The 17,148-nt window shown below is 45.8% G+C and overlaps 1 protein-coding gene across 1 annotated transcript; it reads right to left on the bottom strand.

Annotated features, from left to right (window-relative positions):
- Positions 1-1,931: 1,931 nt before the first annotated feature.
- ptchd1 (patched domain containing 1) lies at positions 1,932-15,304 on the bottom strand. The gene is made up of 5 exons (XM_031850330.1): positions 14,855-15,304; positions 13,983-14,566; positions 9,942-10,656; positions 5,439-6,349; positions 1,932-4,501 (listed from the first exon to the last, which is right to left on the bottom strand). Exons 2-5 carry the CDS (start codon positions 14,394-14,396, stop codon positions 3,401-3,403), a joined length of 3,141 nt encoding a protein of 1,046 aa, XP_031706190.1. The 5' UTR covers positions 14,397-14,566; positions 14,855-15,304; the 3' UTR covers positions 1,932-3,400.
- Between the last annotated feature and the right edge of the window lie 1,844 nt (positions 15,305-17,148).

Genomic DNA, 17,148 nt, shown 5'->3' with positions numbered 1-17,148 from the left:
CAACTGCTGTCACTCTTCAACAGGTAGCAGAATATATTGTTCGAGGCTAAGAGCGCTACGGTCGGAGCTAGTTGTCTTAAGTGTATTGAGAAGGACCCCTAATCGTGGATTGATGGACTGAGATTAATTGAGGTTCAGTGCACACAATTCTGCACTAAGCTGTTTTTACCATGATATTGCGATATTCTTATAGCTGCATGGCAAGGTTTTTGTATTTTTTATTCAGCCTCCAAAATTAAAAAGAGCAAAGTAAACATTTTTTTACTATATTGGGCCCTAAAGGAGGTCAACAAAATAGAGCTGAACTCAAAATACATCAAATTGAAGGGCAACAGGAGGAGATTTCTTAAACCCCAACAAAGACCAAACTGTCCTTTCTAAATGACAAACAGGGGGAACATATTTACTGGCTGGCCAAACCAATTAAACAAAAGAAGGGTGGACATAACACAATTACTACAAATAAACACTCAACAGTTTGTCACTAACTCAATATCAGCTATAACAAAAATAAACAGAAGAACTCAAAACTAAACTTACAAATGTCAATTGTAAATCTTTATTCTACATCCGGCATGCAGCTCCACAGCTCCTACTGTACTTGTGGACCTAAACAGCGACCACAGCGGTAGCAGCAGCGAGCTACATTTGGATTGACAGCACGATTGAGCGTGGGAGGTGTTAGTGGTTTCTGGCCGTCTCGCCACGTCCTGTGTTTTTCTACCCTGTGGGCTCAATCTTAAGTGTGAACCAACTGGCTGTTGGTTATGGAGAGAAGTTTTATTTTTGCAGGACTGGTTTTGAATACAGACTTTTTAGATCCACCAAGAAGTGTCATTTTCCCAGAAAGTTCACGCTTTCTTACAATCTACCGTTTCTGCAGAACATGCTCCAGAGCAGTGTGCGGATCATATTTGGACAGACCTGTATTCAGCCCTGTAGTAGTCCAACTACCATGTTTTTGGCAAAAGATGACGCAGCACACAGTTAGTGGTCCCACCAGCTTGGCGGTCGTGCATGTGATCCTAAGAAAACCAACTGGCGACGCTCGTGATTGGGAATCTGGCGAGGGATCTTCCCGCCGTCGTCTTACCAACGGTCGTGGCGCCTGCACACAGAGCGGGAACAATGCTTTCATTCAGGCAAGTGTCAGTGAGGAGCATAGATTAACAATAGGAAGCACTCCCACACACTGAGACCTTCAACTACTGAGATGAATCCAGGAATAAAAGAGCAAAAGGCAACAAGAGCCTTTGCCTTCATGAGGGAGAATCGCAGGAGGTTGAAAGATAACAAAGCATTCAATACATTTCATTCAAAACGATTTGTGCAATAAAGAAGGAGACAAGGAGAAATGGTAGTTTAGGTGTCATAGGCCATATTATAAATCATCACTTAAAGCTCTGACTGATACCTGTTACCTAGTAAGGCCTCCTGTATATGGCGCCAGAATAGTTCATGTCTATATACTGCACTACTGTACTGAAACGAGAGAGATTTGATTTGCTTTCAGTTTGTGAAGCAGGTTTACTGGTCTGTCTCGGGAAGGGCTGTAATGAATCCTACCTGGTGAGGCTATGGGCTAAATGTCAGGCCCACATAGTACTCAGTCACTATAGTTGTCCAAGAGAGCCGGGTTAACCTGCCCATACAAGCATCATTAGCAGAACTGAGAGATAAAAGACTCTGGTGTTTGGAAGCATTGATTTGAGCATTATGGGTAATTAGGAAAAAAGGGTCCAGAACTCACTGTCGAGAGTTTTCATAGGGACTATTTCTTCTGTGGAAAGAAGAGGAAAGAGGAAATTAAAGTTCCAGCGAACACACACCTCCCGTGTCGCATTAAGCTGATTGATGGATGGATGAATGTCATGTTATTGGGTGAAATTGTCATATTTTGTTTTACAGAAATGATTGGATTTTTTGATATAACAAAAACAAAGAATTCAATTTTTTTGCAATTATTTTTAATTTTTTGGGTAAAACTCTAAAGTGTGGCTTGTCATTAAATGATAAAAAATAAAGCCACCCCCTACCTTTGGGGCTTACCCCCTTTACTTTAATCAGCAGCAGGTGGAAAGCAATACATGGGAGTTGAAGCATTAATTCACTGACAAATGACCTAAACAGCACACCCGCTGTACTGCTACGTTCACTCGCTAATGTTACGGCGCACATATGAATATATGATCATATAGATGATATGAATATGGTGGCAGACTTGGCAGTTGGATAAAATCACGAGGCTATGGACCGTTTTGGTATATATCTTCTTCAAACTACAAAAGCACTCGAGTCGCCATCTTTCTGAGCTCAGCTGCTGGTTCAACCACAAAGACGGACCTCTGGTGGCGCGTGCTGTGCACTACAATACATCACATCAATACAGCATCACAGTAAGCGGAGCGTATGCATTCATGACTGTATTGAAAATCATACAGTCTGGATTCCTACATACCCTGGTATACTGTAATACCGCTCAAGCAGAGTATGTTTCAACATAGTTGCAGCAGTATTTTTTGTATCTGATTTGGCATCACTTCAGCACTTAGATTTGACCTCAAAGACATTCTGAAAAGGTTAAAGTCATGATTATCCGAACCCGTTCTTTCTTCAGATGCGCTGTGAGTGCTTGAATGGTTGAAATGCAATTTACGACCCGTGATATTTAAGTTACAAACACGGCAAATGTTGCAAACGGTTCCATCTAAAAACACTAGCAGTGACCGTACTGTTTGTTTCCCACGTAACTAAAAAAATATTACAACCTGCATCAAAAGCCAAACCACTTACAAACACGTTTTCTTAACTTGACTTTATTTGTCCGGCATTAAAGTAGAAACACTCGAGTCATACAGATGATTGCCTCATGTCATTGTAGCTGTATTTGTGCAACTTGATATGGTGAACAGAAAGCAGTAGCAAAACAGTGGGATCAGATCTAAAGCGACTTCTGGACACGTGAAAAAAAGATTTGACACTTCCCTCTGTGATACCGTCACAGCCAGGCCTGACCTCAGCTGATCCTTCTGATTCCTACTTCTGATTGGCTGTTTGGGAAAGAGCTCATTCGCATGCCACGCAGCACTAGAAACAAGCAGGTAACCATGGATACACTGCATTGGAAACCGGTCTCTCTCTTTTGTCTTCACTAACCCCCCCCCCCCTCTCTCTCTCCTTTTACCATTTCCTCTTGACCCTCTACTTCTAGGTTTCTTCCCGTCTCTCTCTTAGTGACACTCCTTTTTCCTCCTCTGTTCCTCCTCACGAGGATCGGCATTCTTGTCTGCAGATGCAGAGCGGCTGCTCAGACTACAGTGAGCCAACTCCCAGCCGACTGTCACCATAGCAACAAAGAGGCCAGAAATAAATAAATAAATAAAACAACATCATCCCATGCTCAGACAGTGGTGATCTGGTCGACCACTCGCGTGCTGTCGTTCATTTCAACGCACTCCACCTCCTGTCTCTGCGCCTCTCCGTCGGGCCGCTGCCCCGGGCTCTTGGAGGGAGGCAGGAAGGTGAGGAGGGTGGGCAGGAATGCCAGCGTGTGCAGGGCGGAGCAGCCCGCCGTGAGGGTGAGGCAGCGGAACAGTGTGTGTGTGAGGTTAGAGCGTATGGAGCCAACGGGCACCAGGGCGGCGCCGTAGCAGATGAGCGTCTGCAGGGAGGGAACCCCGTGTCTCTCCAGCGCCACCCTCACCCAGCGAGTCCTGCTTTCGCCCCGACCCGAGGAGAAACCGCAGAGGAGGGGGCCGCTGCAGTCTGCCGAGTGTCCCAGGGCCGAGATCAGACACAACACGGACATGCAGTCCAACTCCACACCCCACAAGGTCATGAAGCCCAGCACCCCGAACTGGACGGAGAGCAGCGTGAGGCCCAGCCACACGGAGACGAGTGGCTCCACGACGGCCAGCGAGGACAGACCCAACAGGAAGAGCACCGCCAGCAGTGAGTGTCTGAGGGGGGAGCTGACCGCCGCGGCGTAGCGGTCCAGGTAGACGAAGGAGGGGTTGAAGATCAGGAAGCGGACGCGCGAGGTCAGCGACAGGCGTCGCAGCGTGTCCAGCAGCACAGACATCTCCTCGCGCTTGTTCTCCGTCGTCTTGGCCACCAGGAAGATTCGGGACGCGGCCACGTCGGGCTCCTCGCCCTGACCGCGCTCCGCAAATATGATGTCATCGGCGAAGTGGGCGAACTGCGGCTCGCGGAGGAAGGCGTGGCGGAGCGTGTTGGTGAAGTTTTCCCGCGGCTGGCTGGTGGACTGGTTGCGATCCGACAGGTAGTTCAGGTAAGCCTCCAGCCAGCTGATTCGCTGGAAACCTTTGGCGTATTCCAGCAGGTCCCGCTGCACTGAGGCGTTCCAGTAGGGGGCGCTTTCGTAGATGTAAAATCCAATGACGGGAGAGTATGAGCTGAAGTAGCGCTGCTGGGCGCGGGTGTACAAGACTGTCGCTGTATCCATGGCCACCAGTGCACTGGGGTCCGAACCCTGGGTCACCTGCCGATAACAGAAACATATTTGCCACGGGTTAAACAGAGCATTTTGGCTTTTATTCATATGTTTATATAGTATGAGTATGCACTGGTATCTCTTTTTCACATGATACTATCCCCACTGCTGCCACGTAGTGACCAGACAAGCTGAGGACAACTAACAAAATGAGTCATGCCATGTCTCCTTGAATTCTTGAAGAAAACTTCGAAGTCTTGTTTATCCAGTCTGAGGCTCACTACTTCCCAAACACATGCATTTTCACGAAAGTCTCACTTCCTCCACTACCGTCTCATGCTTGTGTAGGCACGCTGCAAATAAATACAGTCATTGTAAAAGGTGAAGTATTCTTATACCATAATATTCAACAGTAATCTGTAAGACATACCAGGTAATCAGTGGTCTCCTTAAATTTGGAAAGAAAATGAATTTTATGACACAAATCTAGCGATGGTCCTAAGTTAAGTGAAATGAAAGCACTGATCAATAAATTGCGACAATATTATAATATACTGTATACTCGCCTGCCGATTTCTTTTCTTTTTTTAAATGTAGTGAGTCTGTCTAAATTACATACAATGCCATTGTTATTTCACAAATCATGAAACTACATTTCAAAATGCTACAACTTCTGGAGCTTTTGGGTGAAATTCAAGTGTACTGGTCAGTTTACATGAATGACATGCAGCTTTTATTCTGAAGGTTTCATGCTGATTCTTGCATGTTTCATTTAGAAAATAGTTTCTTTTGTTAGTTAATATTACACAGCCCCTTAACTTGCAGTCACGTTAACCTTTTGTCCAATAAAATCCCCCACACTGTCCTACGACAAGGATCACGAATGACACGAATGTGGTTAAAATATAGATATTGCGGAGAGCGATAACGAACCATAAACTGTCTAAACAAAATGACAGTTGTATTTGTTGTATTGTTTCCTCACCTGCAGGAAGCCCATCAATCCAAAGGAGATGTAAACCAGATACAGCAGAACCACAAAGGGTTTGACATAGGTGTTAGTGATCCAGTCGCCGTAGCAGCGCCTCACACACCCCAGCAAAAGGTGAGAGTCCTGAGGATTAGGGTCCGTGCTCGCTGTCAGATGCGTGTGCAGGTGTGGATGTGCGTTTGTGGAGTTAGTGACGTGTCCATCCGTCGCTGGGTTGTTCGCCTCGTGCGTGTGTGTGCGCGAGTGCGTGTGTGTGAGGTTGGAGTTCGGCGTGTGGGCGTGACTGTGAACGACCCCGTGTGGTGGGTTGGAGTTCGGCGTGTGGGCGTGACTGTGAACGACCCCGTGTGGTGGGTTGGAGTTCAGCGTGTGGGCGTGACTGTGAACGACCCCGTGTGGTGGGTTGGAGTTCGGCGTGTGGGCGTGACTGTGAACGACCCCATGTGGTGGGTTGGAGTTCGGCGTGTGGGCGTGACTGTGACCGACCACGTGTGGTGCGTTGGTCGTTGGAGCCTCATCCTGGTAGCGAGTGTACATGAGACACCTGTACCAGGCCGGTTTAGAGTCCAGCCGGTCCGGTTTGGGGACCCGCCGGCAGAAGCAGCCGTGTCTGTACCCGGTCTCTAGGTATCCAGTGAACACCAGACAGGAGCTGTAGAAGGACAACATGTAAACATAGCTGATGGTGACGGCCAAGGCGGCGGTGCGGCAGAAGAGCCGGACGGCCTCCATGTTGGTGAGTGGCGAGGCGGCCAGGCCCAGGGTCATCAGGTGGAGCATGGTGGAGCCGGAGAACCGCAGCATGACGTCCTCGAAGACACTCGCCACGCGCTCCTTCACATGCTGGTCCTCACGGGTTCGTCTCCATGAGGACAGCATCTCAAAGGAGCCAAAGAGCCCGTGACCTGATGGGAAACAAATAGGAATGTGAGCTGAACAAAATCAATAGTTTGGTTGGGGGGGGAGTTGCTCGCAATGATGAATCCACAGATAATTATTAAGCCTGCCCTTTCCTGAAGCACTGTTGAGAATTTCAGCTTCTTTCAGCTCATTGATTTGATTTTACAACCCAACATTTTTGCATTCGACTCTCAGTCTAAACTAGCTAATTTCCGAGCAACCCGTTTCCTTGCTTTGATTGCACCCCGCAGTCCTTCAATTTATCAATTTTGAGGAATCACAACGTTGCACAAGAAAGTGCAATAACTCAGCCCGCCTGCTTTTGAACAAGTCCTCGCTGCATAATGTCGCACCTCAATCCTGTTTGAACTACAAATATGGGAAATGACAGACGTGAGACACCGTGGCAAAGCAATTTCCTTGTGACTTCAAAAATCCTTGTTGAGAACTTGCAGCTGCAGGAGAATTTAACTTACCGGTCAATACAGATGATAAATAATTAGTATATTTTCATAAAGTTATTATGAATAACCCAGCAGATGCATAAAAGCAAAGCCTCCTTAATTAATAGATTTGTAGCTTCAAATAATATGTAAGGAATACAGTTCTGATGCTGCATTCAATGGTTCAAACCGCGTCCATTAGAGGGGATTTAAGCGTACCAGGTCCTTGTCTCATGTGCATGCACATACATGTTTATATACATGCAAGTAGATGGTTTTCAATGGTTTCCTCTACCGTAGTTGCCATGGCATCCATGAGTCACCAGTGCCCCCCCCCGCCCCCCCTCCCTCCATTGACCTCACCATGGCAAAACACTTAACACCTTAGCAGAGGCGTAACATGCCGCCACTTCAGGCGTGGGTATATTTGAGAAAGTGTGCTGATTTGTGTGTGTGTGTGTGTGTGTGTGTGTGTATTTGAAAGGGAGGGAATTAGACGGTGAATGACAGTGGAAGAGGTGTGGAGGTTAATGTTGCAGACAGAAGATGTGAGCCAAACGAGAGGCTCGAGACAACATTTGTCCAAGGATTTTGATATTTACAGGAGCGTGAGACGGGCTAATGTGCACTCACATCACATTGAGCCAGGTACGAATGCATGAGAACATACCCACAAGATGAGGGCGTGTCCTTCTGTCAGAAGCCTTTCAGACCCTTCTGGTTACTGTTAAATTATAAATCGGATCTCAGAAACTGCAAACTCAGTTTAAACTCTTGGATATGGCAAAAGTTTCACACACAAACATGAAGATATACAAACCCTTGGCTGTGGATAGTTTTTAATATTGGTCTTATAATGATACCTGGTTTGGTACCAAAACAAAACATTACCATTTTTTTAGTATCTCACATTGTGGAATATTTATAATGTTTTTTCTTTTTGTTTTAAATAACCAGATTCTCTATTTAACAAAGTAGGCTTAACTAAAAATACACTTGAAAGTGAGAACATTCTGAAGATTTAAATGACTCATCGTTTCTCTCTCTCTCTCTTTTATGAATCGTCGTCTTTCCCATCAGTTTGTCATTTGTGCCAGCTTTGAAAGTTAATAAGCCCCTGCGTGAAAACATTTCCTCTGTCTGATCCTGAGAGAGAAAGACGCCAAATAGTTGCCACAAATCCTCGTTTTTTAAACATCTCACGCTGTATTTCTCCCTCTTTCCATACATTGTAATCCTTCTCGCCTTACACTTCCTCCCACCTTTTTCTGTCTGCCTACTTGATTGTGAAAACCCCTCCCTGCCTGCCCTCCTTCCTTCTAACTGCCATTTAACTTCATTTTCTGCTCAGAGAATCCCTATCTCAACCCCCCATTTGGGGTGATATTTCATCAAGCCCCCTCTCGGTCTCTATTCTCCTGTCTCCTCTGTTCTCGCTGTGGTTATTTTAAGCCTAACAGCAGCCTTTCCTCCTCCATGTTACAGAGTAATTACGGTATAGACTACATGTGTTCAGTAGTGGTTACATGCAGTACATCCTACAGCATTGATCATGCACGCACGCACTAAACTGCAAGTACGCCTTCACACAGATGGTATGCATTTTTGCTCCTGGTTTGTTAAATTCCTATTTACTGAATTTAAACTTATTTCTGTTTTCTATTCCCTTTCATCATAATATCACCGTCAAAAATCTAAATCACTAACTTCCCTCACATGACATGAATGTTATCGTCTCTATTCCACATGGAAGCCTCTGCATACAAAGGTTTGCAGAGACTGTGGATTCAAGAGCAGAAAAGCTTTGTTAACCTGCTTTCCAGTGGTTGCTACCCAAACCACTATCAATGTATTTGGGAATTACAAATAATATTTACCTCAAGTTTATCACAGATGCAGATGTATCAGCTCTTTAATAAGACTGCTCCAGTCTCATTAAAGTATTTTATTTCCTATAATAAACTGGGAATGATTTGCGCTCCCTTGAGGACTTTAGTCACGAGTACTATGACGTGGTCAACGTCATCACATGAGGTCGGAAATATTTCTATGAATTATAGTTAATCCTCTGGACAAATTCTGCATCCCGCATGGACTATAATGACCTCATTATGTGGTGCGATTGATCCACATTTAATAAAGATTCTTCATTGCGTTATTAAATTCGCCTCATGTGTCCTTACATCGAGAAATGAGAGAGCACTCGTATTGGATTTGCACTTGGTATCCGACGAGAGACCCTGATTTGGGATCTGGAGAGAAAACGTTTGATTTGTGAATGCCTACTTCGGTCATGCAAACTGCAACATGTCTCATGTGCTCACCGTCGTCACGTCAAGTCTGCAATACCTCTATAAAAGGTCAGCTGATGGTCTGTAAGATGTGTCGTCCGACCCCGTCTGGAAACGGGCATGCTGCCACACACATTTTCTGACAGATTTCTTGGTTTCAGACAGTTTCAAAAATGTGGGGACGCAGATCCTCAATTCTGGCGTTGGAAATATGCAGGAGGGGTTTTCAGACGCTCGTGAACAATCCAACAAGCACATGATTTAAAGCATACCGACCCCTTAAAAATCGTCTTGAACTTAAGTTGGACACTTCTAAATGTAAAATAGTGTGACACCTTCTGGTTCTAGCCCCTGGATTTTTGTTCCAGGGTTTAAGAAACCTAACTCAACAACTTACTTTTTCAGTTTCTGCCATGCCCCGCCACTTGTCAGTCATTTTGATGATCTGTCTACATTGAAATGGCATTCCGCCTGAGGCTGGCATCTGCAAAACCCATCACAGGTATTGAAGAAGCAGACGGTGAACACTGGCAGTCTGAGATATAAAAGCAATGGCAATGTTCACTGTGGCTCACACCTGCCATGTGTTAGCTTCACTTGTCTTTGATTTATCTGGGCTGTAACTCATTGTTTTTCATTGAGGTTCTTTATTTTATGTTAAGACTTCCATGTGTTCAACAACCATAACTTCTTAAAATGTGTACATTCAAAAATGTCCTGAACTGAAAGGCCATTTCAAGACAAATGGAGAATGAAGACAAGGACATACAGAATTATACTCAGTAGTGATTTAGACTCAGAATGTCATATATGTTGTGTGTATTTTGAATTTAAACCATCAAAAGTATTAGTTTTAAACCCACCAAGCATGACGAAAGGGATGCCCAGGTACGTAGAGTTGTAGGTGGCCCCGGTCAGGTTGAGTATCCCAGCAGCAGTGAGGCCTGACAGTGTGATCGACAGCAGAGCCAGCAGTCCCAACCAGGGTTTAGACCTCACACAGTCCCTCATGGAGCAGCAGAGGACGGCCAGTACGCTGCACGCCCCCAAGCTGGCCAACAGGGGCTGGTGTGCCAGCACCGAGGAGAACTGGAAGTCTGTCCTCAGAGAAGAGGAAGTAGAAGGGTACAGCCCCAGTTTAGGGTGCAACGCTGCAAAGTGCTGCAACTCAGCACAGAAGGCCTTTTCCCATTGGCCGGCCACCCGGTCCATCAGGCCGCCGCGGGCTTGGAGGTAGTAGGTGAGCTGCAGCGCCCTGGCAGATCGCACACCTTCTCCCCTGGCTCCCGTCCCCGGACCTCGCGCCGCCCCGCCGGGACCCCAGCCCTGCACGCCACCCAGCTGGTGGCCGATGTACGCCTGGCGTCCGTCTGCCAGCTGCGTGATCGGGTACCGCAGGAGCGGGACGGAGCTGTTGGAGGTGCGCGCCGACTGGATCTCCTCCATGGCGCGGATGATGTCGTCGATGATGCAGACGTTCTTGTCGTCGGGGAGACAGAGGTAGGAGAAGGAGTAGTTGAAGCTGTTGACGCCGGTGGCCGGGACCGTCACCTGCATCTGGTAGATCCGATGGTGGAGCTGCGTGCAGACAAAAACACACACATGCAAACACAAAAACAAGGAAGAAGTTACCCAGTGGTCCAATTTAGCAAAACTCAGTGTGTTGGCTTGTTGGCTTACTTTGTGTGCTTCGACTTTCCGTTTCGTGTGGACATGAAAGAGAGGTATGTGGGAGCGTGTGTGCCTTTTCTCGACAGAGTAACAATAGTGGTCTCAGAATCCTCCTCCGTTTCTATGGCGAGAGGACAACAGTGCCAGCATCCACAGAGCTGGTTACTAAGCAACAGGCCCGATGCCAGTCTCTGCCACAGCGAACACGGGCAGAGCTGTCTCCCACCTCAGAGTGCTGCATTGACTTCAGAGAGGGAGGGTAAGAGTGTGTGTGTGTGTGTGTGTGTGTGTGTGTGTGTGTGTGTGTGTGTGTGTGTGTGTAGGAATGTCTCTTGATGAATGATTTGTAGTTGCTTCAATTCACCGACATGCTGTTAAATGTATCAATACCTCATTCAGTTTTTGGCGCTTTTTACTGCCAAAAGATACCAATATGTCCTGGTAGGACCTTCTGACTCCCGATACAGTGCCCTCAGACTGCTAAATTAACATTATAAGGTCCAATCAGTTATTTTTTGAGTATATTAATTTCAGGTATTCTCACATACATAATTGAATTTATGTATATGATTAAATATTTAAGCTTTTTGTGGTTGTTAACTGATGGCAATTGAAAATAGCAGCTCTATCAACATCTGCAACCGGATTGCAGCTTTACCTTCAAATTCTTTTTAGATATTCAAATTGGTGATTTTTCGGGTTTTCAAAGGGTTTAAGAAAAACATTAGCTCCTACAACGTGAACATAATGCTAACGTCAGGATGCTAACGTGCTCATGACCACAATATTAACACGCTGATGTTTAGCAGGTAAAATCTTAGAGTAGCACATTTGCTAATTAGTGATGAACACAAAGTACAGCTGGGGCCGATGGGGATGCCATTCGTTTTGCAGATATTTGGTCTTAAACACGGGTAAATGTATGTAAACCTGATGATGGTGCTAGAGGAAAACTCAGTTGTTGACTAAAGTTATTAGCATTAATGATCTGGGAAATAGGTTCAGGTTCAGGTTACTTTTATTTGTACCCGTAGGTAGACTTGGTTTGCAATAGAAGGCGAGGCATCCATCTCGACACACATTACAATCAACACAGACAACAAGACAAACATGATAAAAGTACACATCAGTCAATCACTAAATAAAATAAATAAGTACACAAACGTTGCTTCTATAGCATCTGGCACTGTTGCTATAATTTGTTCACCTGAGTGGTGGCTGCTGGAACAAAGCTGTTTTTATACCGCTTTGTTCTACACCGTGGGACTGTATACCTCCGTCTACAAGGAAGAAGCTGAAATTCCCTGTGCAAAGGGTGGGAGTCGTCCTTTAAAATCGGCTGCAGGGCTGCACAATTAATCAAAATTTGATCAAAATCTCAATATGGCCTCCTACAACTTTACAAATCGCTGGAGGCGCAATATTTGTTAAAGGTAAAATGGGTCTTATTCTAAATTCAATGTTGTTTTTCTGCAGAGATGTCCTAACATCACATTCTACCGACTAAAGAAAACGTCTTTAGCCCTACCATAACCATATTAATAGGTTTTTAATGAAAATGAGAATAATGATGTGAAAGTATCATTCCTTCTAATAACGCAAAGCATATCACAGTTGCAATAATAGTCAAAATTAGATGTTTTCAGTTACTTTGAGCTAACCCATCTGGTAGATGTTGAAAATGTTATAATGGATAAGTGAACACTTTCAACTGATGGTGGCGCCAGATGAAAAGTCAGGGGATCACTAACGTCTATAAGCTTCATCCTCTGGGGACCATGAATGCTTGTACAAAATTTCATGACAATCCATGTGATCGTTGTTGAGATATTTTAGTCTGGCTTGACCGACAGACTGACTCTTGTTGATGACTGGGTCACGCCAAGGTGTTTCCACCATGAGAGGACATTTCAGTTTTATCGGAACAAAACAATCAGCTCTCAGAAGAACGTGGTCGTGTTTTGAAGAGCAAGAAGCGTGTTTTGACTCACAATGCTTCACAGCCACCAATTAATCACATTAAGAATGTGATCCTGTCTAGTACTGGTTTATCGCTGCTGTTGCTGTCTCATGCAACAAGTGCAGAGCCCCTCTTCTCACAGCGGTGGCATTTTGGGAAACGAAGGGGCTCACAAACTGATGCACGAGTAGACGAGCTGAGAAGGAAGAAGTCTTGAACCTCACAGATAATATGATTATACAACTCTTTCGCCCTCTTGCACCAACCTCTCTCTCTCTCTATCTCTCTCTCGGCAGTAAATGATGCAAAGCCCTAAACTAGTCTTAACTGTGGCAGTCCTCCATGGACCAACACTGTGCTTTGGGTATGTGTAAAGTGGGTCACAATAACCAGATGTGACAAACACACAGGCAGATACATGCATGGACGGAGGGCACACACAGTCCACAACACAATGTGGCTACTAGTCTGCAAGCTCTGATTACATCCACATAACATAACTTCATGATATAATTTGGCTGATTGCTCCAGGGGTGTCAAACTAATGCTCATAAATCCATTAAGGAAAAACCAACGCATGAGACAGAGGCCTCCGAGCTGCAGCTAACTCCACTTTGTAATTAAAATGCGCTGCTTCATAACCATTAAGGTTGTCGGGAGTTTATTCGAAATGGGACTGTGTTGCTCTGTTTAAAACCCATCAATCACGCAGAATAAGGAGCAAGACAGCTTGCATATGTGCTCCGGCCTACAGATATACCGATCCTAACCTCTGTGTGCATTTCTGAATGGGACTATATTTGATTCATTCTTAGAGTTGGATTCTGCAGATGCATTGCAGCCTCATTTTTACGTTGCATATACTGTGATTTAAACGGGACAGAAGCTAAATTGTCACATAGTCTACATTTTCGGTGTATAAATGTGTTTTTAGTTGGCAGTAGCCCGCAGCAGCTTCCGAAGCAGCTTTTGAGTGCTTAGGAATAAAAATAAGGAATACTTATTGGGAGTATACTTCTGTGTGCCAGAGTGTTCTTGAACTAAAGATATACCTCTCAGAGAGACATGCAAAATGTTCAAATTATGTCAAGCATTTGTCCTGGTTGAAGGCTATTTTGTCTTTTACTGTATATTATAGTCATGGTCTTACTTTAAAGCACATTATTTGTATTCGACTTCGTTTCTTCATTTGTTTATCAGCGCTCATTGAAGCAAATTACTTTTTAGACATTGTTTGCATATGTGCATAGAGTCAGTGTGTGCGCGTGTATACCTTTAGTATGGTGTCCAGATGAACCGGGTCCAGCACGCTCCCCTTTCGGGTGGTGACGATCACGCGCCCGTAGCGGCCCGGCGTTTGCAGGTCGGAGTAGAGCGCGTGCTTGGAGCGGTTCACGGGGAACAGGCTGTCCACCAGGTTACCCTCGATCTTGGCCAGGCTGTGCTTGGGCGCGAGCAGGCTCTCCACGTCCTCCTCCACTCGGTACCGGCTGAAGCTGGCCCCCAGCAGGATGGAGAGGAGCACGGGCGCCGAGGCGAAGAACACCGGGTGGCTCGCCACGAACCGGCCGAGCGCGTGGAAGGAGGTCCTCAGGCCCGCGTGCAACACCTGGCGCAGCATTCTAGCGCGCGGCCGCGGCTCGAGCCTCTCCCACCGACCGGAAAGCCCCGGAGCACTGACGAGCATCAGGGGCTGCCAGACGCATCGGTGGGCTCCGTCGCTCTCGGTCTGCCGGTGGACAGGTGACGCCAGGTGGTGGGAGGATTTGTCCCCCGGAGCAGGAGGTCACCAGCCGGGGAGAATCCAACCCTGCTCCGGTCACAGTGGCGCCCCTTTCCCCGGGGCTCGCTCATCCGCTGGAATAGCGCAAAGAACAGAAGGCGGCTAAATGAGCCAGCATTTCTCCGCTCTGCGGTTAGAATAAAGCATATTGATAGCCTACTTTACAGTTAATAGCCACTGGTGCGTTCAGCCTTCTGCAAGCTGCTCGGCTCTGTGCGCAACAGAAAAATCGCAGAGCCAAAGTGCTCTCTTAAAGCGTCCTCCTAAATCTGACTAATGATTTGAGTAGTTTCTGTTTGTGCACTCGGACAGGTTGCAGAAGACGCACAGTAGTTACACTAACCTGAAGCCAGGCTACATACCTAATAAAAGGGGAACGGGGGGACCGACCCGGTGATGACGGAGATCATAAGACGCAATCAGACCAAAAGATGTTTATCCTGCCGGCTGTCCAGCGCGTCCAGCTCAACCCAAAGTCACCACACAGCCCGACGGGTGGTCGTGGTGGGTGGGTCTGTATGTGCGAGTCGCAGGATAGGTGACGCCGCGTGCATGCACGGGGGATGCCGGTAAGAGCCGTTAGTCAAATCAGCTTTAATCTGGGTTTCCTCTGCGGCAGAAGGCTTTCTGTCGTCCGTCCCGTCCTCTCCTCATCGCCCCGGTGGTTTGATGGAGCCGGGCTGCTCTCCCATCAGCGACCGCTCACCTCGTTGGGAAGCCACGTCACTGCAATCACCGGCTTTCAAACCGGGGACCGTTTCTGTATCTCTCCCCGTCGCTTGTGCACAGCCCCTCGCGACCCACTCCGAGTCCCCGTTTTTTCGCCCCGCCTCTCGCCGTTCCGCGCCGCTACAATGCAGAGAAACAAACCGTCAGTCATCACCGAGAGAGTGACAGCGCGAGTGTGACACAGGGAGAGATTTCTAGGAATTTATCACAGCAGCGACATTAATGCTGGCTGCTTTATAGCTTATTATCCATTTAATCTCTCTAATATTCACGACCCCATTGTGTTTCCCTACTGTGTTAAAGTTGCTGAGGTTTTAAAGATGGGTATTCTTAAAAAAACCAAAATGATATCTAATAATAATGGCAGAGATATTTCTCATAATAGCCTTAATATAGAGAGACATGAAAACCTGTCTGCAGGAGCATTATGAACACATACATATCTCATTTTCAACATAAAAATGCACATTTTATTCCGTGACATCAACTCTTTTGCGGTAACTCAGTTACATATATTCATATATAATATTAAGTGTCCTCCCCATCCCTGTTGCAGATGAGTGCAGCATCCCTTAGGTTTGCTATTGTGTAGCAGGTTGCCATGGAAACCAGCCAAATTACTTTTTTTATTACAAGCCCAGGTTTCCATGGCAATTGTGATGCCATATATACCCCCCCCCCCCCCCCACACACACACACACACACCCAAAAAACACATACGTACACAGTATTGCACGCACAACACTACATTATACACACACACACGCACACACCTGCTGACTCCCAATCTGCTCGTGGTGTGGAGGTGTCTGATACAGCGACATTAAAAACAGAAGAGACGGAGAGAGAGAAAGAGCAGGGAGTGGAAGAGATGTGGAGATAATAATGAGTGTAGACAGCTTGAGATCACACTCTGTCTGTCTGTCTGTCTGTCTGCCTGTCTGCCTGTCTTTGTATTCACACCCATGAAATCTAATAGCCAACCAGCCTTTTGGTCTGTCTGCATGGGACCAACTAATGGCTTCTTCCTCTCCCTAGAGGTTTGGATTAAAGACAAACACTGTTTTTATTCCCTCTGCATTGCTCGGATTCATAAAAAAAAAGAAATGTTTTTAAACTGCTGGGCTTAAATGACAAAAGATTAGTTCATAAAATATAGTTTTGTAGCAGTAGTTAAATGTAAAACTTTTAAAGTTATTGCGCATTTAAAAAAAGCGTTCTTTCTCCATCTATTTTGCCTGTGACAACACAGACTGTCCATCCCGAAAAGAACATCTGTAAAGGTGGTCTGTGCGTTCAGCTTTCCAAGAACCATACCTGCTTTATTTGTTTGGTGGCGGCCTCTAGTGGCTGTAGTAATTATGACGGGAGCAAACCAGGAAGTCGGGTGACGTATCATAAAGAGCGACAAAGTCCACCTATAGGGAGGAGGTGACGGAGGATGGATGGTTCAAACAGACGCAGGACTTTCACCCAGGAGACGGCTGTTAGTGTCCTGTGTGAAACCAAAAAACATCAACGTTGACTTATTTTAAAAAGGTGCAAAATGCTAAATTGTGATCATGTCATTGCTCTATACCAACTCTCAATATGGTGACGGCTGAGCAGGCGGCTTGCAGCTAACAGTGCAAACTGTTCCTGGTGCTCTGAAACGGTTATGTATATCACTTTGGAAGTCATGTCAAACACCTTACCGAACCTGAATGACTTTTTCTCTTTCAGGTCTGATTTATATTAGTTTGATATTTTTTTAGCAGCCCGATAGAAGTTCTGGACATCAGACTTTCGTACTGGCAAATGGATACCCAAGTTGATGTAAAAATTAACTGGAAACTAAAAAAAAAACTTATGTTAACTTTATATTTCTAAGCAGAATCATGCAAACTGAAGAATATGAGATAATAAATGGGGAAGAAACTATCATTTT

Source organism: Anarrhichthys ocellatus, unplaced genomic scaffold (genome assembly GCF_004355925.1).
Source record: "Anarrhichthys ocellatus isolate YVR2014 unplaced genomic scaffold, GSC_Weel_1.0 scaffold10, whole genome shotgun sequence".
In the NCBI taxonomy this organism is placed as follows: domain Eukaryota; kingdom Metazoa; phylum Chordata; class Actinopteri; order Perciformes; family Anarhichadidae; genus Anarrhichthys; species Anarrhichthys ocellatus.
Note: the sequence above shows the minus strand (reverse complement) of the source record. Positions and strands in the feature narration are given on the sequence as shown.

Excerpts from the sequence above, each read along its gene's own strand:
- ptchd1 (XM_031850330.1), bottom strand. The coding sequence starts at position 14,396 with ATGCTCGTCAGTGCTCCGGGGCTTTCCGGTCGGTGGGAGAGGCTCGAG. Across the intron at positions 6,350-9,941 it reads CATCCCTTTCGTCATGCTTG|GTCACGGGCTCTTTGGCTCC; the intron begins GTGGGTTTAAAA and ends GTTTCCCATCAG. Across the intron at positions 4,502-5,438 it reads GATTGATGGGCTTCCTGCAG|GTGACCCAGGGTTCGGACCC; the intron begins GTGAGGAAACAA and ends TGTTATCGGCAG.